The 24015-nt window shown below is 41.2% G+C and overlaps 1 protein-coding gene across 2 annotated transcripts in view; it reads right to left on the reverse strand.

The window, feature by feature from the left end:
- Positions 1 to 1059: 1059 nt before the first annotated feature.
- LOC124545490 (vesicular glutamate transporter 1-like) overlaps positions 1060 to 24015 on the reverse strand; it is a 130074-nt gene continuing 107118 nt past the window's right edge. For both annotated transcript variants that reach the window (XM_047124433.1, XM_047124432.1), the window contains exons 9-10: positions 21827 to 21947; positions 1060 to 1508 (exon numbers count right to left, since the gene is read on the reverse strand). In XM_047124433.1, the coding sequence (XP_046980389.1) occupies positions 1308 to 1508; positions 21827 to 21947 (322 nt within the window). In that variant the 3' untranslated portion in view covers positions 1060 to 1307. The remainder of the gene's footprint in view (positions 1509 to 21826; positions 21948 to 24015) is intronic.

The raw sequence follows: 24015 nt of genomic DNA on the forward strand, positions 1-24015 counted from the left end.
GAGAAATGATGATGATGTTTGGTTTGTAGAGCGCTCAACTGCACGGCCATCAGTGCCCATACAAAGTCCCAATTTTTACTCAGTCCAATTTGTACACAGTACAATCTAGCTATTGACATGAATGATGTTGATGAAATGATGAGGATAACACAAACAACCAGTCCCTGGGCAGAGAAAACCCCCAAGCTGACTGAGAATCGAACCCGGGACCCCGTGATCCAGAGGCAGCAACACTAGCCACTAGACCATGAGCTGCAGATGGATTGGAGAAAAACTAGCTTTGTCATTTTCAAAAGAAACATCCAAACATTTGCCTTACGTAATTAAGAAAAACCACAGAGAACCTGCACGTGGATGTTTCAACAGGGATTTGAACTGCAGTCCTCCAGAGCATGAGGTCACTGGAGATGGAAAGCAAGCTCAGACTGGACCAAAAGAGAAAAGGAAATGAGTTATGTCCTTTATAATATTCCTACGCACGTGGATGTTTCAACAGGGATTTGAACTGCAGTCCTCCAGAGCATGAGGTCACTGGAGATGGAAAGCAAGCTCAGACTGGACCAAAAGAGAAAAGGAAATGAGTTATGTCCTTTATAATATTCCTACCTCAGATTACATCTACAAGGCAACTGGTGATTATTTTTCCTATGACCATTTTTATTGTAACAATATGTTAGCAACTGACAATGTCTGAATGATCATACCAACTCCATTGTCCTTTTGCTTCATTTTTAGCCACGATAGATGTGACATATTGTTTCAAGAAAATGAGATTCTACAAGTATTTCTGGTGGATTAAATCTAAAAGATTTTGAAGAAAGACTTCCAGTGTGAGATTAATGTATGTTAAAAATACATGATTATCTGGACCCATTATGTCACTGCTCATGGTTCAGCTTGTTCTTATAATTTAAATGTTATTAAGGAGGATAATATGTGACTGGAAGATTGTTGGAAGGAAACATTTCTGACAAAAATCATTAGTTCTTAAAACATTGATCACTTGCAAGTCATGATCAACTACACCGTCTTTCAATTGTTTTTTTGCAGGAAGCTATATTATGTGCAAGCAGCTTATTTATTTTGAACTGATCAGTATTTAGGCTTTTAATAGCTGTATTTCTTCATGATACCAGACAGTGGGCTGCTTGCTGACGCCATGAATAAAATATAACGCAATACTAACTATGAAACAACACCATGTTTCATTTGCTTCAGATATGAAAAACTGAAAGTGTGGTTAATCCATGTGAGATTACTGTGTGTGCAACTGCAGGAGCTTGTATCCATCCCACAAATGTTATCCATTATTGGCAGGACCCTGTGCCAAATGGCAAGTCCTCTGTCGATGCATGGGAACGCTCATCTCCATCAGGACACAGTGCAATTGTTTCCTGCTCTTCTGCCCACCGTTGCCGTTCTCCAGAGGCAAACAAGCCATAAAAAAGAGCACCAAGGAGATACACAGCAGCTGCTATGTGGAATACTGACTGCCATTCTTGTTGTGTCTGGAATACAATGAGAACACATTTTAATATAATCTGCTATTGCATTACAAAAACACAACAGAACTTTCTTGTTCAGTTGACAGTACTTAACAGGAAATCCACCGCCACCACAGTACTCTTACAGCAGGGTTACTAATTCAAAATCAAATGATGGCATTACAGGAGCACATCTAATAATGAATGAGAAAACAGATATACAGGTGCGCTACTATGAACGGCATAGTGAATGCCTTATTGTAGCCAAGACAGATATGAAGCCAACACTCACCACTGTAATATAAGTTTGTATTCCTACTAGATCCACAGATTATGAAGAGATTGAAATAATGTATGATCAGAAATAAGAAATTATTCAGATAGTTAAGGGACATAAAAATTTGATTGTAATGGGGGGACTGGAATCAATGGTATGAAAAGGATGAGACAGAAAAACATGTTGTGCCTCGAGTAAGTATAGACATCGAATTAGGAATTGTTGAAAATTTTGCACAGCTGTGGTCAGAAGGTACAAGTTAAAGGGCCGATGGACACATTGGGTAGTGGGTTCTGCCAATGTTGATGTTAAGTATACAGCTCTGCGAGGCAGGCTTACGACACCACTCGCAGGGGAGGAAGCATGACTGGTGGGCACTATAAACAAATGTGGAGATGGGTGTGCAGTCATCAGGCACAACACAGGGCACTGATGTGCTCTGAAAAACTTGTGTGTTGCAATTACAGCCAAAGTGGGCTATCAAAAGCTGATATTATAATTATCAAGTAACACTCTACTTTTCCCCTCCAGAGGACCTATGTCAGAGGTATTTGAAAAGGATTATAAATGATTTAGTCCAGAGGCTCAAGGTAAGCTGTCAAGTTGCCATTCTGTCATTACTGGAACCGGAGAGAATGACAACTGTTTCAGTTGCAAGCCAACCAAGACGACAGTCTGATGACAAATTTCGGTGGCCAGCAGGCCCACTGAGCAGGTGGATGACCAGCCTCTGCTCTCTGGGTGATGTCATCTCAGGAACAGAAAGCTGTGTCTGTGAGGGCAGAGCTGGGGCGTGATCTAGCGGCCTCCTGGGTCAATGGCTCTCCTCACTCACAGACCGAGTTGCCCTGGGTGAGCGACTGGAGCTGCTGAGGCTCTACGATAACGATGGCTGGTGGTGGTTTCCCTTCAGCACTCTACATGGAGACCACGAGTAGTGCCTGATGGAGTAGCCAGCCAAACTCTGGTGGCATGGGGCTTCCGGCTCAGCTGATGTACGGCCATGGAGAGGTCATGGGCCATTACATCATGGGGATGGAGCTGCTGGGTGCCAGAGCACATGATGCCAGTGTGGTGTTTGCACTGACGCATGTATACGAACCAACCTCCTGCCACAAGGATCAGCAGAGGCACTGCATATTCTTTGACAGAATAAAGTCAATGCCAAACATGCCTGTGTATCTCTGCATACCCCGGCATGATTCAACCCTCTCACCCAAACCACATCTCTCAGTCGTCTTGGCACATTACAATCCTTGAGGTTGGTAGGTCATAAAAATTTGGTGTCAAAAAGCATCCATCACGACAGTATGAGGAGAGAGTTGATTTTGGAGAGTTATGAGTGAGGCTGTGGCACTTTATGTGCATTCAGTGGAATCAGCTCAGCGCAATGTAGTGTGGTGAGTAAAGTTTTAATTGATGTTATTTTTGGTGTTTGTTCTAGGTATCAAGAGTTTGTGTAAGTTAGGTTAAGCGATGTTTCAAATTATTGTGAAGCCACAGCAACCCATGGACATATCTTTGTTTAGAGGTAATGATAGACATGATAATTTAGTGCCAGTGAGGTGACCATTTTGTAGTTTGTCTGGGCATAATTTGCCATGTACCAGAGCTGTAGCAGCTACTTGTTCTGTGTAGGCGAAATGGTCATTGACTAGTAGCTGTACTGAGTGTAGATCGGTGATGATTTGCTGAAAGCATTAATTTGTGGTTTGATTTATGTGTCTGGGGTGATTGAATGGGAGTTTGTGGTTTTTTAATAGATGGATTAAGCTAGTAGTAGTTAGGCAAAATGGTGGAAATGTGCTGCAACTACTGCCGTAGAAGCAATTCCTGCTTTAGCTCAGCTAATGCATGTATTGAGACAGGAATTGAACCTGACAGGCAGAGAAATTTCAAACTTTATCATGAGTCAGAAGCTGGGTCAGAGAGTCAAGTTCAGCCGCAATTGGAATCAGATGAAAATAAGTCTTGATTGAGAATTCCTTCTCTTCCATATGGCCCAGCAGTGGTCGTACTACTTAATCCCCTCTTGGGCAAGACAATGGAGGACGTGACAATTTTTATTAAGTATGTTAGGGACATTGTGGAAGGGCATAGGTGGCCATACAAAATAACCCTCCATGTTGCTAGTATGCATTTGACAGGGAATGCCAAAGCATATGTTGTATATTCTGAGACCTTGAGTAAAGCACAAACGTTTCAGGAGTGACCCACAGGACTTGCCAATGGTACCAAAAGCAAAATAGTGAAAATAGTGCACGGTTTTTTTAGGAGAAACTTAGTACTTGATCAATGCAGAACAACAAGTATGTGGAGGCATTCTCAGATAGAATCTGTAAAGTGAATGCAAAGAAATATGCAGACGCAGTATGCAGAAGCTAATAGGGTGTTGTTGCAAGATGCAGAAAAGAGAGCAGTGGACATTTTTCTGCTGGTATACCCGCAGAGGTGTCAGAGTATGAATGGAAACTCTGGAGGACTTAGTGTCAGCTCTTCGGATTGCAACACATATAGAGGAGATGGATATTACAAAAGAGCAAAGAGTGGACTACCGGGTGTACGCTTCTGAAATTTGGTATTATATATGTAGTCGGGAGGGGCATATAGGGAAGCAATGTAGACAACTAGAGTCCTACGAATAATGCAGAGTGGGCCACTGGGCATCGGATTGTAGAAGTAAGAAAGCTGGGAAGCACTGGCAAGGGAAGCAGCTGCTAAATGCGAACATGAGTGATTCAACCACTGGAAGGCAGCCCTGACAGAACCTAACACTGTACACATTAGTGCACAGATGGAATGCTGCTTAGTGGGCTTGGCCAGTAGCAGGAAACAAAGATTTTTGGTAGTCACAGGGCACATGTATCCTTTATTAGTATGGACCTTGTGGCAAAGAGGAGATGGAGGCCATCACAGTAAAGGTTACGTGGGGTTGGTGATAATAGCGAGGAATCAGTGGGTGTGGCAGCTCTGGAGTTTTCAGCTGGGAGAACTAAGTTCAGCAAATGCATGGAGGTATTGCCATGTGTAGGCGAAGGTTATTCAGTGATTTTTAGGCTATAGTTTCTCGGAAAACATCATACTAAGTTGATCATTGACAACCAACAGTAGAACTCGGAGGAAATTTAATCCAGTTGGGGGAAGCAATTGGAACTTTGGCAGAGGGAAGTGACTCAGTCAAAAGGTGCATAATAGCCACTCTGGAAGTCTTGCAAGCAAACCATTAACATGGAAGTGTTACGAGGAAAAGTGAGTCACTTAAAGGGCAGTGATCGAAGGGCTATGGAAAACTTATTGCTGAGGTTTAGTGATTTATCTTGTACCAACAGAGGGTTACTAGCAACCCCAGTGACACATCATCATATACTGACATTGGATAGCACACAATTTTATAGGAAGCTATATCATATAATAAGGCATCAGTAACCATTAGTTGAAGAATTTATTGAATAAATAAATATTTACCTCTAAATGTAGTTGTGTGTGTAAAACCAAAAATTTCAGTAATATTAATATTAACACTATTCATTTGTGTATTTTTATCTTTTAATCTGACTTGTTCCACATCATATCGATAAAATAATCAGGAAAATGATCTACGGAACATGACATAACTAAAACTAAACTAAACTAAGTGATAGCATGTAGAGAGTGAATATAGAGGTCATGCCAAAGAAAATAGTGTATGGAACAAGAAAATAGAGATTTCGCTATGGCTACAGATATCTAAATGCGCAAACTTTTTGGATGCTTATCCAATTCCAAACATCACAGAAACTTTTGGATAGTCTAGAGCAGTGTATGTTGTTTACAACTAAGGATGACAGGTGCAGGTACCATCAATTGGATGTAGTGCCTGAGGGTAGGCCAAAAATAGCATTTACAGTACTGGATGGCCATTTCCATTACAAGCATGTGCTGCTTGAACCAAAGAACTGACTGTCAAGTTTTCTGCAGTTGTTAGATGGGGTATTCACAGGATTAAAACCAAAATATTTACCTCTGGATGGCCATTTCCATTACAAGCATGTGCTGCTTGAACTAAAGAACTGACTGTCAAGTTTTATGCAGTTGTTAGATGGGGTATTCACAGGATTAAAACCAAAACCTTGTCTGGTGTATCTGGATGACATAACTGTCTATTCAAAGGTTTTACCGGAGGATGTGAGACATTTGGAGGATGTCTGTAACAGCCTACAGTTGGCACTTTTTACATTAAGTAAGTACAACTGCCATTATGCGCAAACTCAGGTAAACTACATGGGGCATGTGATAAGTAAATGTGGCAGACAGACTGATCCTCATCTTACCGATGCAGTTCAAAATTTTCTGACATCACAAACAACTAAGCAGGTACAGTCATCAATTGGCCTCTGTAAAAATTATAGATAGTTCATAAGGGACTTCCCAAAAATAGTTGAATTCCTGAAAAAGCTAGTGAAAACAAATACATTTTTAACTTAGTATCACGGACTTTACCAGTTGTGGAAATGTTCTCACCAGACAATATGAAGATTTTAAAAAATCTATTCACCAAGTAGCAGCAGGAGAACACTCATATAAAAAAAGGTATTATACATGCAAGCTTTCAGAGCTCTTTGCTTCTCATCCCGTCCAGTAAGTTTCCCCTGACACAGGGTTATGAATGAGTTTTCTTAACTCCACTCCTTTTCCTTCACTCCTCTTTCTTCACCTTCAACACTTCTGCCAGAAGAAGGGGCCACTGACTCCAAAAGCTTGCGTACATAATACCTTTTTTATGTGTGTGTTCTCCTGCTACCACTTGGTGGGCAAATGTTAAACACGTCAGTTGTGTAAAGCCATTTAAAGGAATGGTGGATGGGATACTGCAGTTACCAGCAAAGATACAAGGGGTGAAAAAAGGGAACTGAAATTTTTCAGCATTGTGAGGTGCATGATGTGCCATATAGGCTAAGGGTGCGTAAGTACGAGGGCAGTTCAATAAGTAATGCAACACATTTTTTTTCTGAAACAGGGGTTGTTTTATTCAGCATTGAAATACACCAGGTTATTCCCCAATCTTTTAGCTACACAACACTATTTTTCTACATAATCTCCATTCAATGCTACGGCCTTAGGCCACCTTGAAATGAGGGCCTGTATGCCTGCACGGTACCATTCCACAGGTCGATATCGGAGCCAACGTCGTACTGCATCAATAACTTCATCATCATCCGCGTAGTGCCTCCCACGGGTTGCGTCCTTCATTGGGCCAAACATATGGAAATCCGGCGGTGCGAGATCGGGGCTGTAGGGTGCATGAGGAAGAACAGTCCACTGAAGTTTTGTGAGCTCCTCTCGGGTGCGAAGACTTGTGTGAGGTCTTGCGTTGTCATGAAGAAGGAGAAGTTCGTTCAGATTTTTGTGCCTACGAACACGCTAAAGTCGTTTCTTCAATTTCTGAAGAGTAGCACAATACACTTCAGAGTTGATCGTTTGACCATGGGGAAGGACATCGAACAGAATAACCCCTTCAGCGTCCCAGAAGATGTAACCATGACTTTACCGGCTGAGGGTATGGCTTTAAACTTTTTCTTGGTAGGGGAGTGGGTGTGGCGCCACTCAATTGATTGCCGTTTTGTTTCAGGTTCGAAGTGATGAACCCATGTTTCATCGCCTGTAACAATCTTTGACAAGAAATTGTCACCCTCAGCCACATGACGAGCAAGCAATTCCACACAGATGGTTCTCCTTTGCTCTTTATGGTGTTTGGTTAGACAACGAGGGACCCAGCGGGAACAAACCTTTGAATATCCCAACTGGTGAACAATTGTGACAGCACTACCAACAGAGATGTCAAGTTGAGCACTGAGTTGTTTGATGGTGATCCGTCGATCATCTCGAACGAGTGTGTTCGCACGCTCCGCCATTGCAGGAGTCACAGCTGTGCACGGCCGGCCCGCACGCGGGAGATCAGATAGTCTTGCTTGACCTTGCGGCGATGATGACACACGCTTTGCCCAATGACTCACCGTGCTTTTGTCCACTGCCAGATCACCGTAGACATTCTGCAAGCGCCTATGAATATCTGAGATGCCCTGGTTTTCCGCCAAAAGAAACTCGATCACTGCCCGTTGTTTGCAACGCACATCCGTTACAGACGCCATTTTAACAGCTCCGTACAGCGCTGCCACCTGTCGGAAGTCAATGAAACTATACGAGACGAAGCGGGAATGTTTGAAAATATTCCACAAGAAATTTCCGGTTTTTTCAACCAAAATTGGCCGAGAAAAAAAATGTGTTGCATTACTTATTGAACTGCCCTCGTAAGTCGTATGATTGTAATATTTGTTGTTGTTTTTGTTTTACCACATTAGTGTATCAGAGAGTGCATATTTTTATTGTCAAAGATTTTTTTTACAGTGTGTTCTCAGAAGAGGGAGGGTTGTGATCTGTCTGAGTGGGCAGGTATGGACTGTTACACAGATATGTTAAGTGAGTTTGTTTCTGGGGGAAGAAAGTGGAACAAGTTGTAGGAAGGAGCTTCTGCCACTTGGACTTACTTTCAGAGAATGGGAACACACTGATTGTAATCAGTATTCATGCCAGAAACTGTAGGGTTATTTTGCTACAAAGGAGGAAGATCCGTAGGGTTGAGAAAACTCAAGCTTCAAACAAGCGGAAAGATTATTAATGGCAAGACTTGTGAGGTACTTGGGATGGACTTTCATTTTCTCGCTATGCTCACAGGTTCAACTGCTGTGACACTTGTCACAGAATATGTTGTATTGGCTGGAAGGATCTCTGAGGGTATTACCCATTCAAAATTTAACCTATTTAAACAACACATTCAATCCAGAACTTAAGCAGTCCTTCGACATACTGATAGAGTCCAATCAGGGGAGAATTTCAACAAAATAAATGTTGCACCATATACATGATTTGCAGGAGCAATAACAGCATGAGTGTGTTGGCTACCAGTTGGGGCACGTTTCTAGCACACATTTATGTACTGTATTTCTGGGTAAAATGCAAGAAGGCTCAGGCTGTAGATTTGCCAATTGCCAGCAGAATGGCTGAATGGCATTGGTCAGTGTAGTGACTAGTTTTAAGTAGTTAATTAGTATATTAGAGGTACATAATAACAGTACATGGTAGTTAGTGAAAAGGGTGGTGAGCAATAAAAGTGTGGTAAGAAGTTCCATGTGGGAACATTACATAGTGAATTGGGGGGGGGGGGGGGGGCTTGTCCTCAAAATATTCATTATTAGCATTAAAGTGCCAGAATGAGATTTTCATTCTACAGTGGAGTGTGCACTGATATGAAACTTTCCTGGCAGATTAAAACTGTGTGCCGGACCGAGACTCAAACTTAGGACCTTTGCCTTTCGCGGGCAAGTTCTGCAAGGTTCGCAGGAGAGCTTCTGTAAAGTCTAGAAGGTAGGAAATGAGGTAATGGCAGAAGTAAAGCTGTGAGGACAGGGCGTGAGTCGTGCTTGGGTAGCTCAGGTGGTAGGGCACTTGCCCACGAAAGGCAAGGGTCTCGAGTTCGAGTCTCGGTCCGGCACACAGTTTTAATCTGCCAGGAAAGTTTCAGGCATTAAAGTAGTTTAGTGGGAGCTCAATATTAAAGATTCGGGATGAATCTTCACAGAATGGAGGAGGTATGCTGTGTCATGATTAAGTATAAGCATGGATTTAGAAATTCTTGAAAATTTTGCGCAGCTATGGCCTGAAGGCACTAGTTATGGGGCCGGAAGACACATCGGGTAGTGAATGCTGGCAATGTTGATATTAAGCAAACAGTTCTGCAAGGCAGGTTTACAGCACGACTTGCAGGTGAGGAAGCACAGCCTGACAGGCACTATAAGCAAGTCTGGAGATGGATGTAAAGGTACTAGGTGCTGCACAGGACACTGTCATGCTACAAACAAGCTGTGTGTTGCAGTTACAGCCGAAGCTGACATTATAATTATAAGGGAACGCTCCACTTTTCCCCTCCAAAGGAACATCACAAGTGTACAAAAAGGAGTATAAATAAGTGAGTCCAGAGGGTCAAGGTAAGCAGTCATATCACCATTCTGTCAGCATCTGCAGCCTGAGAGAATGACAATTGTTTAAGTTGCAGACTGACCATGACGCCCATCTGCTGACAAATTCTGGCGGCCAGCTGGCCCCCTGAATCAACTACCAAGTTCCACTATACAACACACAGCAGCCGTGGTGGAAGCAAAACTTAGCACTGCAGAGGTATGGGCAGTGGTCAGCCTCCGCTCTCTGGGTGATGTCTGACTGACTGCAAGCTGGTGTCTGAAAGGGCAGAGCCTGGGTGTGATCTTGTGGCCTACAAGGTCCGCGGCTGTCCTCAATCACAGGTTGAGCCACCCCGGGCGGGCGACTGGAGCTGCTGAGACTCTGCTACTACAAAGGCTGCTGGCTGCTTCCCTTCAGTGATCAACATGGAGACCAAGAATAGTGCTTGATAGAATAGCTAGCTATGCTCTGGAGGGTCGGCGTGGGGCTTCTGGCTCAGCCAATACATGCTACTGGCCACATGGCCATGGAGAGGACAGAAGCATTCATGTGGCAGAGGCAGGGAGGTTGGGTGCTGGAGCAGTAGACACTGGTGCTGGTGATTATGCTGACACACACATACACACACTGCACCACCTTCACCTGGATCAGCAGTGGTAATGTGCATTCTTTGACAGAATCAAGTCAATGCCAAAATCGTCTGTGTATCTCTGTGTACCCCAACATCATGCGCCCCTCTCTCCCATTCATCTGGCGCATTAGACCCCTGAGGTTGGGGTCATAACAAATAATTGGAGAACATGGCCTCGTGAAATTAAAGAAAGAGGTAGCCACCTAGTGGAATTTTGCACAGAGCACAATTTAAACACTGCCAACACTAAGTTTAAGAATTGTATATATTGAAGAGATCTAAAGAGCTGGAAGATTGATTACATAATGGTATAACATGGGTTTTGTAAACAGATTTTAAACTGTGAAACATTTCCAGGGGCAGATGTGGACTCTGGTCATGATTTATTGATTATGAATTGCAGATTAAAAATGAAAAAAGTTGGAATTTAAAGAGATGGGACCTGAATAAATTGAAAAAACCAGAGGTTGCTGAGAGTTTCAAAGGAAACATTAGGCAACAACTGACTCAAATGGCTAAAGGAATACATTAGATGATGAATGGGCAGCTTTGCAAGATGAAATGAAGAAGACAGTATAGGATCAAAAAGGCAAAAAGACAATGCCTCGAAGAAATTCTTGAATAACACAAGAAATTGAACTTAACTTATGAAATGAGAAAATATAAAAATTTAGCAACTGAAGCATGCAAAAAGTTGTGTAGGCATCTGAAAATGAGATTAACAGAAAGTGCAAAATATCAAAGCCGTAAAAGCATGCATTACTATGAGGAAGACAGATGCTCCATACAGGAACATTAAAGAAACCTTCGGAGAAAAGGGAATAACCACCATGAATATTAAAGACTCAGATGGCAAGCCAGTATTTAAGCCCAGAAGGGAAGGCCAAAGGGTGGAAGGAATATATAGATGGCCTATATAATGGGCACAAACTTGAAGACAACATTATGCCAATGAAGATGTAGTGAATGTGAATGTGAATGATATGGGAGATAAGATACCGCGAGAAGAATTTGACAGAACACTGAAATACGAGGGCATTTCAAAAAGTAAAGATACGTTGGCTCGCAGTTCTTAAATAGAACATTTATTTAGAAAATGTCAGTTACATCTTATTAACTGGATTACTTGTTATTTTTCGACATAATCATACCCGTTACCAAAAAATTTGTTAAGTCGGTGCACAAGCTTTTGTATCCCACAGTCATAGAAGGTTGCTGCCTGTTGCTGGAACCACATTTCAACTTCATCTTTGATCTCTTCATCGTCGTGGAATGATTTTCCACCAAGATGTGACTTCAGGTAACAGAAGACATGGAAGTCGATGGGCACAAGGTCTGGGCTGTATGGCGGATGGTCCAATACGTCCCATTTTAATTGTTTGAGTAGTGCTTTGGTTACGAGCGCTGTGTGAGGTCGAGCATTGTCATGAAGCAAGCGGACTCCACTTGTCAGCATTCCCCTGCTTTTGTTTTCAATTGCCCTTTGAAGACGTTTCAAAGTCTGGCAATATGCAGCAGCGTTAATTGTCATTCCAGGAGGCATAAATTCCAACTTGTCTGGCCCAAAAAACAGAAGCCATAATTTTCTTCGGTGAAATCAAAGTTTTGCATTTCTTGGCTTTTGGTGAATTCGAATGGCGCCATTGCATTGATTGTTGCTTGGATTAAGGTGTATGGAGATAAACCCACGTCTCGTCACCTGTCACAATGTGATAAAGGAACTCATCATCTGCTGCAGCATAGCGTGTGAGGAAGTCGAGTGCAAAGCCCATCCGCTTCTTTTTGTGTTCTTCCGTTAACAGTTTTGGAACCCAGCGCGCACACAATTTCCTGTACCCTAACTTGACAGTCACAATGTCATAAAGAGTTGTCATTGACACGTCTGGTATGATCTGAAGCAATTCTTTCAATGTGAGACGTCTATTCGCACGAATTGCTTCCTCCATTCTCCGAAGAAGGGCATTGGAGATCACAGATGGCCGACCTGTTCTTTGTTCGTCATGAACATCGGTCCTACCTTCAGAGAAATGGTGACACCATTTCACTACATTTTGTCGATCCATAATGCTCCCATAAACAGACACAATTTCTTTGTGAATATCCGCTGGTCGCTGACCTTTTGCATGAAGAAAATGTATGACGGAGCGCACTTTGCATTTAGCAGGATCTGAATCGGCACAGCCATTTTAAACACGACCTACTCCAACCAGAAGCAACGTTCAACTGCCGAACGGCTGCAAGGAGAAAGCTAGCGGTTCAAGGTTAACACCAGTGTTGCCAACTTGCTCGCCAAAACTCTTCTGTTCCTCTGGCGTATGGTGTATCTTGACTTTCCAAAATACCCTCGTATTTAAGCTGGGGCCCCTGGAGTAGGCAAAATTCCCTCAGAACTGCTTATCTCATTGGGACAGCTGGCCATGATAAAACTACTCCATCAGCTTCATCTGATATCGAGAACATTTTTGAAATGTTTGTGAGAAAGAAGTGGCAGTTGAAATATTAGCAATTCTGCAAGGTAAGTCAATGGACTGTGTGGTGTCGACCTTGGGGACAATGTTCATGAGGAACACAATGAGGCTGGATGTGGGTAACAGCCCAGGGACCACTTAGTTCGATGTGGGAAAACCACCTATAAACCACATACTGGCTGGACAGCACATAGCCATTCATCATTAATCCACCAGCTGGATTTGATCCGATCCCGGGATGCTTTCCCAAATCCCAAAAACGACACACTAACACATGTGGCTATTTGGGCAAGTAAAAGCCTCTGTGTACCATAATTAATCTGATCTTGTTTTTGTGGTTCTATGGGAGAGATATGTAGGAGAGTGTAAACATATTCATAGATCACTCATTTAATACCAGTTCTTGTATCTTTTTAAATGGGCTTTGGTTAAATACACTATGTGATCAAAAGTATCCAGACATGCCCAAAAACACTTTTTCATATTAGGTGCATTGTGCTGCCATCTACTGCCAGGTACTCCATATCAGCAACCTCAGTAGTCATTAGACATTCTGAGAGAGCAGAATGGGGCACTCCGCGGAACTCACGGACTTCGAACATGGTCAGGTGATTGGGTGACACTTGTCTCATACGTCTGTATGCGAGATTTCCAAATTCTTAAACATCCCTAGGTCCACTTTTTCTGAGGTGATAGTGAAGTGGAAACCTGAAGGGACACATACAGCCCAAAAGTGTACAGGTCCATCTCGTCTGCTGACTGACGGACACCGTCGACAGTTGAAGAGGGTTGTAATGCATAATAGGCAGACATCTTTTCAGACCCTCACACAGGAATTCCAAACTGCACCAGGATCCATTGCAAATACTATGACAGTTAGGCGGGAGGTGAGAAAACTTGGATTTCATGGTCGAGCAGCTGCTCAAAAGCCATGCCTCGCTTGGTATACGGAGCGTAAATGTTGGACGATTGAACAGTGGAAAAACATTGTGTAGAGTGACGAATCATGGTACACAAAGTGGCGATCCGGTGGCAGGCTGTGAGTATGGCAAATGCTCAGTAAACATCATATGTCAGTGTGTGTAGTGCCAACAGTAAAATTAGGAGGCGGTGGTGTCATGGTGTGGCTGTGTTTTTGATGGAGGGGGCTTTGAGCCCTCGTTGTTCTGCATGGCACTATCACAGCACAGGCCTACATTGATGTTTTAAGCACCTTCTTGCTTCCCACTGTTGGGGATGGTGACTGCATCTTTCAACATGAGTGAGCACCTGTTCATAATGCACAGCCTGTGGCAGAGTGGTTACATGACGATAACCTGCCTGTAATGGACTGGCCTGCACAGAGTTATGCCCTGAATCTTACAGAACACCTTTGGAATGTTTTGGAATGCCGACTTTGTGCCAGGCCTCACTGACCAACATCAATACCTCGCCTCAGTGCAGCACTCCATGAAAAATAGGCTGCAGTTCCCCAAGAAACCTACCAGCACCTGATTGAACGGACACCTGTGAGAGCAGAAGCTGTCATGAAGGCTAAGAGTAGGCCAACACTATATTGAATTCCAGCATTACCGATGGAGGGTGCCACGAACTTTCAATTCATTTTCAGCCAGGTGTCCTGATACTTTTGATCACATAGTGTAGCTGACATCTATCTTGCAGCATCTGCCAGTTCAGGTTCTTCAGCATTACCCTAATGTTCTACTGCAAGTTAATCAAATGTGACCATTTGTGCTGCCTTTCTTTATACACATTTGTTATATCTTGTTAGTATTATTTGGTACTTACCCTGCACACTTTAGCAATATTTTAGGCTGGGTCATACAAGTGTTTTGTAAGTAATCTCCTTTGTAGACTGAAGCACTTATCCTATGCTTTAACTATGACTGAGCCTACAAAATCATTCCATTTATATCACCACAAATTGAGGTATTTGTATGAGATGACTGATTGCAGTTGTGACTGGTAGTGTACTCAGAAGATACTATATTTTGTTTAGTACATAATTTTACATTTCTAAACACTTAAAGCAAGTCATCAATATCTACACCACTGTGAAATCTTGTCAAGAGGTGACTGAGTATTTGTGGAGCTCCTTTCTTATAGTACTTCAGGGTAAATGAATGGACCATCTACAATATGTCTGACAAGGAACCCCTTGAGTGTGAGGTCACAGAAGGTCAATGACGTTTATGGATAAAATTCCCTAGATATCGTCTACAGGGGCAACTACAGCCGTAATTTTGTCCTGAGGGCATGCAGCTTTACTGTATGATTAAATGATGATGGCGTCCTCTTGGGTAAAATATTCCGGAGGTAAAATAGTCCCCCATTCGGATCTCCGGGTGGGGACTACTCAAGAGGACGTCGTTATCAGGAGAAAGAAAACTGGCATTCTACGGATCAGAGCATGGAATGCCAGATCCCTTAATCGGGCAGATAGGTTAGAAATTTTAAAAAGGGAAATGGATAGCTTAAAGTTAGATATAGTGGGAATTAGTGAAGTTCGGTGGCAGGAGGGATAAGACTTTTGGTCAGGCAAATACAGGGTTATAAATACAAAGTCAAATAGGGGTAATGCAGGAGTAGGTTTAATAATGAATAACAAAATAGGAATGCGGGTAAGCTACTACAAACAGCATAGTGAACGCATTATTGTGGCCAAGATAGACACGAAACCCACGCCTACTACAGTAGTACAAGTTTATATGCCAACTAGCTCTGCAGATGATGAAGAAATTGAAGAAATGTATGATGAAATAAAAGAAATTATTCAGATAGTGAAGGGAGACGAAAATTTAATAGTCATGGGTGACTGGAATTCGGTAGTAGGAAAAGGGAGAGAAGGAAACGTAGTAGGTGGATATGGATTGGGGCTAAGAAATGAAAGAGGAAGCCGCCTGGTAGAATTTTGCACAGAGCACAACTTAATCATAGCTAACACTTGGTTCAAGAATAATAAAAGAAGGTTGCATACATGGAAGAAGCCTGGAGATACTGACAGATTTCAGATAGATTATATAATGGTAAGACAGAGATTTGGGAACCAGGTTTTAAATTGTAAGACATTTCCAGGGGCAGATGTGGACTCTGACCACAATCTGTTGGTTGTGAACTGCAGATTAAAACTGAGGAAACTACAATAAGGTGGGAATTTAAGGAAATGGGACCTGGATAAACTGAAAGAACCAGAGGTTGTACAGAGTTTCAGGGAGAGCGTAAGGGAACAAATGGAAGGAATGGGGGAAAGAAATACAGTAGAAGAAGAATGGGTAGCTTTGAGGGATGAAGTAGTGAAGGCAGCAGAGGATCAAGTAGGTAAAAAGACGAGGGTTAGTAGAAATCCTTGGGTAATAGAAGAAATATTGAATTTAATTGATGAAAGGAGAAAATATAAAATGTAGTAAATGAAGCAGGCAAAAAGGAATACAAACGTCTCAAAAATGAGATCGACAGGAAGTGCAAAATGGCTAAGCAGGGATGGCTAGAGGATAAATGTAAGGATGTAGAGGCAGAAAGGTGGAAGGAGTATATAGAGGGTCTAAACAAGGGCGATGTACTTGAGGGCAATATTATGGAAATGGAAGAGGATGCAGACGAAGACGAAATGGGAGATAAGATACTGCGTGAAGAGTTTGACGGAGCACTGAAAGACCTGAGTCGAAACAAGGCCCCAGGAGTAGACAACATTCCATTAGAACTACTGACGGCCTTGGGAGAGCCAGTCCTGACAAAACTCTACCATCTGGTGAGCAAGATGTATGAGACAGGCGAAATACCCTCAGACTTCAAGAAGAATATAATAATTCCAATCCCAAAGAAAGCAGATGTTGACAGATGTGAAAATTACCGAACTATCAGTTTAATAAGTCACGGCTGCAAAATACTAACGTGAATACTTTAAAGACGAAAGGAAAAACTAGTAGAAGCCAACCTCGAGGAAGATCAGTTTGGATTCCGTAGAAATATTGGAACACGTTGAGGCAATACTGACCCTACGGCTTATCTTAGAAGCTAGATTAAGGAAAGGCAAACCTACGTTTCTAGCATTTGTAGACTTAGAGAAAGCTTTTGACAATGTTGACAGGAATACTCTTTTTCAAATTCTGAAGGTGGCAGGGATAAAATACAGGGAGCGAAAGGCTATTTACAATTTGTATAGAAACCAAATGGCAGTTATAAGAGTTGAGGGGCATGAAAGGGAAGCAGTGGTTGGGAAGGGAGTGAGACAGGGTTGTAGCCTCTCCCCGATGTTATTCAATCTGTATATTGAGCAAGCAGTGAAAGAAACAAAAGAAAAATTCGGAGTAGGCAGTAAAATCCATGGAGAAGAAATAAAAACTTTGAGGTTCGCCGGTGACATTGTAATTCTGTCAGAGACAGCAAAGGACTTGGAAGAGCAGTTGAACGGAACGGATAGTGTCTTGAAGGGAGGATATAAGATGAACATCACCAAAAGCAAAACTAGGATAACGGAAAGTAGTCGAATTAAGTCGGGTGATGTTGAGGGTATTAGATTAGAAAATGAGAAACTTAAAGTAGTAAAGGAGTTTTGTTATTTGGGGAGCAAAATAACTGATGATGGTCGAAGTAGAGAGGATATAAAATGTAGACTGGCAATGAGAAGGAAAGCGTTTCTGAAGAAGAGAAATTTGTTAACCTCGAGTATAGATTTAAGTGTCAGGAAGTCGTTTCTGAAAGTATTTGTATGGAGTGTAGCCACGTATGGAAGTGAAACATGGACGATAAATAGTTTAGACAAGAAGAGAATAGAAGCTTTCGAAATGTGGTGCTACAGAAGAATGCTGAAGATTAGATGGGTAGATCATATAAATAATGAGGAGGTGTTGAATAGGATTGGGGAGAAGAGAAGTTTGTGGCACAACTTGACTAGAAGAAGGGATAGGTTGGTAGGGCATGTTCTGAGGCATCAAGGGATCACCAATTTAGTATTTGAGGGCAGCGTGGAGGGTAAAAATCGTAGAGGGAGACCAAAAGATGAATACACCAAGCAGATTCAGAAGGATGTAGGTTGCAGTAGGTACTGGGAGATGAAGAAGCTTGCGCAGGAAAGAGTAGCATGGAGAGCTGCATCAAACCAGTCTCTGGACTGAAGACCACAACAACAACAATGGCAACAGGGGGCACGACTGGATGTATCCAAAGGTGAGCACAACATGAGGCCACGGAGCATAGTTTAACTGCTTAGTCGACAAGTAACTCACAGCAGTAGTAGTGGTGTGTTGATACAAAACAGAGCAATGGCAACGATAAACACTGCAAATGTTGAATTATTTCTACAACAGCTCCCAAAGTTGACATTTCATTAGAAGGGAACCCACAGCATTTTGCAGAGTGAGAAAGAAGTGGCAGGTGAAATATTAGCGCTTGTGCAAGATGTGTCAGTGGAATGTGTGGTGTCAACTGTGCAGACAATGTACATGAGGAGTATGATGATGATACATGCTTAAAGTGATACTGAAACAAGTGTAGAGTCATGTAGTTCATCATCATTGTCAGACCAGGGAGCCACAAATCCCCTCTCCAGTGAAATGTAGAGAAGGACAATCGTTATCCCATGAGTGGGTACTACATATAATTATGTACACAGAACATAATACACAGCACAGCAAAGAAAGAGATTTCAAATAAGTCTGCAGCAACATTCCGGTATAGTGCATAAGAAAAACTATGGATATTCAAGGAAGGACAAAGTTACTTGTTACAAAAACTGGTGTTCGTGCATTTCAAGGATGCTCGATACAATTCACAGCCGGTGCACGATCACAGGTGGTGCACGATAGTGATCTACTATGCTAATCACATCAAACTGAACACAACATAGATTACAGGAATTTCAAGGGAAGCAGTGGATGATTGCATAACTTCAAACAAGAAATTTGTTTTCAACTCTGACCAGGTCCCACCTGGAGAGGAACTGCATATGAAAGGAACCCTGGAAATTAGAGGTATCAAGAGAGTTGTATCTATCAAGATCAACTAATGTCAATGACTTAACATATCCATGGATGAAAAATTGGCTGGAAAGTTATTTACTGTGCTAATAAAAGTTGGAGGTGCTCTGTCCTCTACGATTCTTTTGGTGTGCATGATCTTGCAAGTGCAGCGGGGGATATTTACGTTATGCAAGAGTGGAAAAATGGACTTAAGAGAACTGCATCTATGGTGTGAGCACTGTTTTTGACCAATAACTGGTCAAATAACTTGCTTTTGCCTGATTCCTGGTTGTGTGCAAATGTCGTGTTCCATTGGAGCAAATTATCCCTCTTGAAAAGTGTGTGACATTGCAGTTCATACCACCTGGCACCACTGGAAAAATTCAGCGTTTTGACGTTTGTTTCTTCTGTACCTATAAAAGATATTATCACACTGTCTGCACCTATGCCTTCAAGGATAGCCAGTTTTTCAGTAAGATCCATGACAGACTGTTTTGCACTTGGTTGCATGTCATCACATTCCATCTGTTCTCATTACCCCTTTACACCAATATGTTTCTACATGCATTCGTTAAGAGTGGATACGTAGCTGAACATCCTGCACCATTTGCAACTCCCAAGGAGTCTGCATTTGATCTTGATGCTGCAAACCTTTGTGATAACTGTGGCGCACCATTTTTCTTTTGGGGTTCATGGTGCAAGTTAGTGGTTTGTTTTGAATATATCTTGAATGTCAACAATGTCCATTTTGTGAAGTGTGATACAAGCAACCCTCAGAAAGTTGATCTCTGCACCTCCCAGACACTCATTTTCTGTTGCCCTCCTGATGCACATGACTTTCAAATGAGCCTTTCTATGGACCCTTGCACTCAATGGGTTCATGTGAGCTTGCTATTATCTGGCATGTCATTTATATATTACTTTTGTTAATAAATGTCCATATGTTACTGAGTCAAACACTTTTCAGAAGTCAAGAAACACTGCAGCCACCTGATCCATGGCTTTCAGGATGTCAGTTTTTTCTAAACTAATTAAAAATGCTGTGGCAAAAATAATTTAAAAATCTCACATGAACTGATGTTTAAAAAATTGGTTTGCTTTCCAGAAAAGAAAAATCACTATATATGCCAGCAGTGAATTTTCAGAAAAGATAAGCTCATCGTTAAATCAGAGGAAAAATGTCACACCAATATTCTATAATCTGTATTTTCAAATTCAGTTAATTACTCATTACTTTTTTTTACAAAATACAGAGTTACAGAACCAGGAGTGTTACAGAGTTTAACCCCCATCCAAGAAGTAGTAAACAAAGAGTAACTGTGTATCAAGTGAATGCCACTACTATTCTGACTGCAAAACAATTTCCCAAGGAGTCCTGCAAGGCTCAAAGCTGGGCCCTTACATGTTTTTATAATATGTAAATGATTTACCACTAAGCACTAATAAGCATTCGGTTTTATTTGCAAATGACCTCACTTTTGAAATAGAAAATGATGATTCATAAAAAAAAAATTCCAAACAGCAGGCAAAGCACTTTACATCCCTGGTTTCATAAAAAAATAACCAAAACCGAATTTCCTAAAGATGCACATGATGTACCTCAAAATTAAATTTTCAGAAATGAGAGGTAACTAGAAACATTGAGGAAATTATGGCAGAAACCCAGGTGAAATTTTTAGGTCTACATCTCAACAAAAAATCTAAATTTGAAGACACACACATAGACTATTTACCAAACAAATTGAATAGCCTAGCCTGCCCATTAAAACAAAGCTCTACATGAGGACATGGACGTACAATTTCAACCCCTCTAACCCCAGGAAAAGTATTTTTTAAAAAGTGGGTGATGTGCTTTACATTTTATTAGTAGTCATAAAAAGTTAAAGCCACAAAAAGTAGAAATTTCAGTAAAAACCTGAAATTCTGCTAATTAGAATCACTGTTATTGCAGTTTAAGGTGGCATCCTCAATAACTGGCATAGATAAGATCTTAAAGTTGAGAGCTCTTTGGAGACAAATTTAAAATCATTAAACAAAAATTATGAATAAACGGATTTTTTTTAATGTTCCCAGTTAATAATGTTGTTATAGCCACTAATAGTTGAGAAAATGAGAATGCATGGAGATGGGTCACCAATACTAGGAATTAATTCCTATAATAAAGCACATTTTCTTCACTCCTAAACAACATATTTTGTCATTTCTTGAAATAAATGGCATACTTTTACCTTTTTCACCAATTTTTAAACATTCAACTTAATTTTATTCTCAGGGAGGATCCAACACTGATATTTTTAGTACAAAACATTTTCTTGAAAATATCTGTAATACAGAAAGCAAAAATTACTCCCTCAGTGGCAGCAGACGTAAATACGAAAAATTACATAAAACTGTAAAAACATCCAGAAGAAAAGGAAGGGTTGGAGGAATTCATTTCTTTTTCTCTCATCATGTCTAATATATCTAACCTTGATCAATACCATCTACCTATTTTTCTGGTATTTGTCATAGCCAAGCATCATTTCATGTCATGTTAGATTCTGATAATTGCAACAATGCTGCAATCTGCAGAAAACTTGTAATGAAAGAAATGAATTCTCTGCAAAGAATTATGATTAGTATCATGTTTTTCACCTATCCTTGAGTAGTACAGGTTCCTTTTTCTCCAAACTGGTTCTCTGTTCTGCATATTTTTACCACTTTTCATAGTTCTACGAGTTTTCTATCTTTCACCACTTTGTGAGTATATTTTCTCTTTTTCTATTGTGAATATTTTTACCTCACTGATAACATTTATGAAAATATTTAATTTATATTCTGTCTGTGAACAAGTAGCACTTCATGGCTTCCATGTTCCTGATATTTTTCCTTATATAAGCACCATATCACTCTACCTTTATCAAATTATGTCATTTGAAACAATGCTGCAATCTGCAGAAAACACTTTTCAATGAAAGAAAACAAAGCTCTTGAGTCAGCAACGATTACTATAATGCTCAACTGACAACAAATACCTTGTGCTGAACCAGGGTTCCCGTGAGGAGTGGGCTGATCATCCCAGGCAAAGTGGCAACAGTATTGCTCATTCCCATCAAAATGCTTGCAAACTGTGGTGCCAAGTCAAGGTGATTCACACTGAAAAGTAAAGGAACAAAAACTGTATTAATAGACCAGTTCCTTTCTATTTCAAACAGAATGGTACTGCACAGAGAAAGAAATTCTCTGACCTATCATTCCTTCCACAAAAACTAAATGATGTATATTAATGGCTCAGTAATTACATTTTGGTTTGTATCCATCCTGATTACATTTTCAGTGTTCATGTATTTTAAATAATGTTTTGGCGAACATAATACATTTGCAAACATTCAATATGCATTACTATTTTACAGCGTAGATACTTAATATTCAGCCTTTTTTTGTATTAGTGTTGTTGTATTACGAAGGAATATGCTGTGTAAGCTTCTTACCACATCATGATTTATCCAAGTTGCAGCATTTAGATGCTACTTGCTTCCCAACATCAGAGATGAAGTGACCTACAAAAAGTGTTACATGGATTGCAGTGAGTCACATGATATGTCCAACTTGTCAAATCAATGATAACTGGGCATCAACCTTTGGGTTAGTATTATCATCCACCAAGTAGTTTGATTATTATTCTTTCATGAAGCATAAATAGATGGACAAAAACACAATTTCCTTCTGCAGTTATCTTTTGTGACATGTGGTGAATCACTGACAGCATGGCAGAACACATGGTTGATGCATGAAGAAGCTCCTACCCACCTACATCTAACTTTAGCCAGCATCTCAATAGCATTGTCCTCAACCATCTGACTGGACAAACAGGTCCTACAACAAACTCCAGCCACAGAACCTTATCTTTTACATTAACTCAGAGGGCCACCACATGTCATGTATTTATTTACCTAGTTCCTGGTAGCAACATATTTAACAACTTGTCTTTAGCCCAAGCTGCAACGTCTAAATAGATACGTTAACACATATGAACCACCAGTAAGACTTAAACACCATCATAAAAACTGAAAACTTTCGATCTGACAAAAAAATCTAATTAATCTGATTGACAGACACACTGAAAAAGTCAAGATCACAGCTCAATGTACTTTCTTCAGAGCACCCCCTCCCAAGTGCACACACACCTAACTTTTTTGTGTTCTCCTGCCACTACTTGGTGAGTACATTTCTTAACTATCCAATTTAGGGTAGGTGGATAGTTAAAAAATATACTTACCAAGCAGCAGCAAGAGTTCACACAAATAAAGGTATTAAAGTCTGCAAGCTATCAGAGCCAGTGGCTCCTCCTCCTGACAGAAGGACTGAAGGGGAAGGAAGAGGGGTGAAGGAAAAGGACTGGTGAGGTTTATGAAAATGGGTAGAGTTTGTAAAAGTTGCCCAGAACATCTCAGGGAAGACTCACCAGATGGGATGAGAAGAAAGACTGAGTGTCGGGGACTGCATTGGATGAGATTTGAAAACCTGAGAGCTTGTAGATTGAAGACACGGTAATTTGCAAGACACAGAGATTACTGCCAAAACACTATATATGAGAAAGAGTGGAAAGCTTCATACACGGGGGGCAGGGGAGGGACAGAAAAAAATAGATAAGCCAGAAAATGAAAGATACAGAAAACTAAAAGGGAGTGAAGAAAAGAACAGTTACTGTGAAAAAGTGCCGAGACTGAAGAAATTAATGTAAATTACAGACAGATGGGTGGCGAGAACTTAGGGCATGTTGTAACACTAGTTCCCACCTGCTGAGTTCTGAGAAACTGGTGTCTGGGGGAAGAATCCAGATGGCACATGTGGTGAAACATACACCAAGGTCACAACTGTCATGTTGTAGAGTATGCTTTGCAATAGGATATTGTATGTTGCCTGTATATGCCCCCTGACTATGGCCATTCATCCCAACTGATAACTTGGTGGTAGTCATGCTGATGTAAAAGCCCAAACAGTGTTTACCTAACAACTGGTATGCGTGTTGTCATTTAACAGGTGGCTCTCCCTTTGGCAGTATATGTTTTGCCAGTTACAGGGCTGGTATAGGCAATGGTAGGAGGGTGCACAGGGCAGGTCTTACAGAGGGGACAATGCTGGGGGTAGGAGCCATAGGGCATGCGATCTGGCAAGGATATTGCAGAGCTCGGGAGGGCAACGAAAAGCTGTTCTAGGTGTG

The sequence above is a fragment of the Schistocerca americana genome, chromosome 8 (assembly GCF_021461395.2).
Source record: "Schistocerca americana isolate TAMUIC-IGC-003095 chromosome 8, iqSchAmer2.1, whole genome shotgun sequence".
NCBI lineage: Eukaryota > Metazoa > Arthropoda > Insecta > Orthoptera > Acrididae > Schistocerca > Schistocerca americana.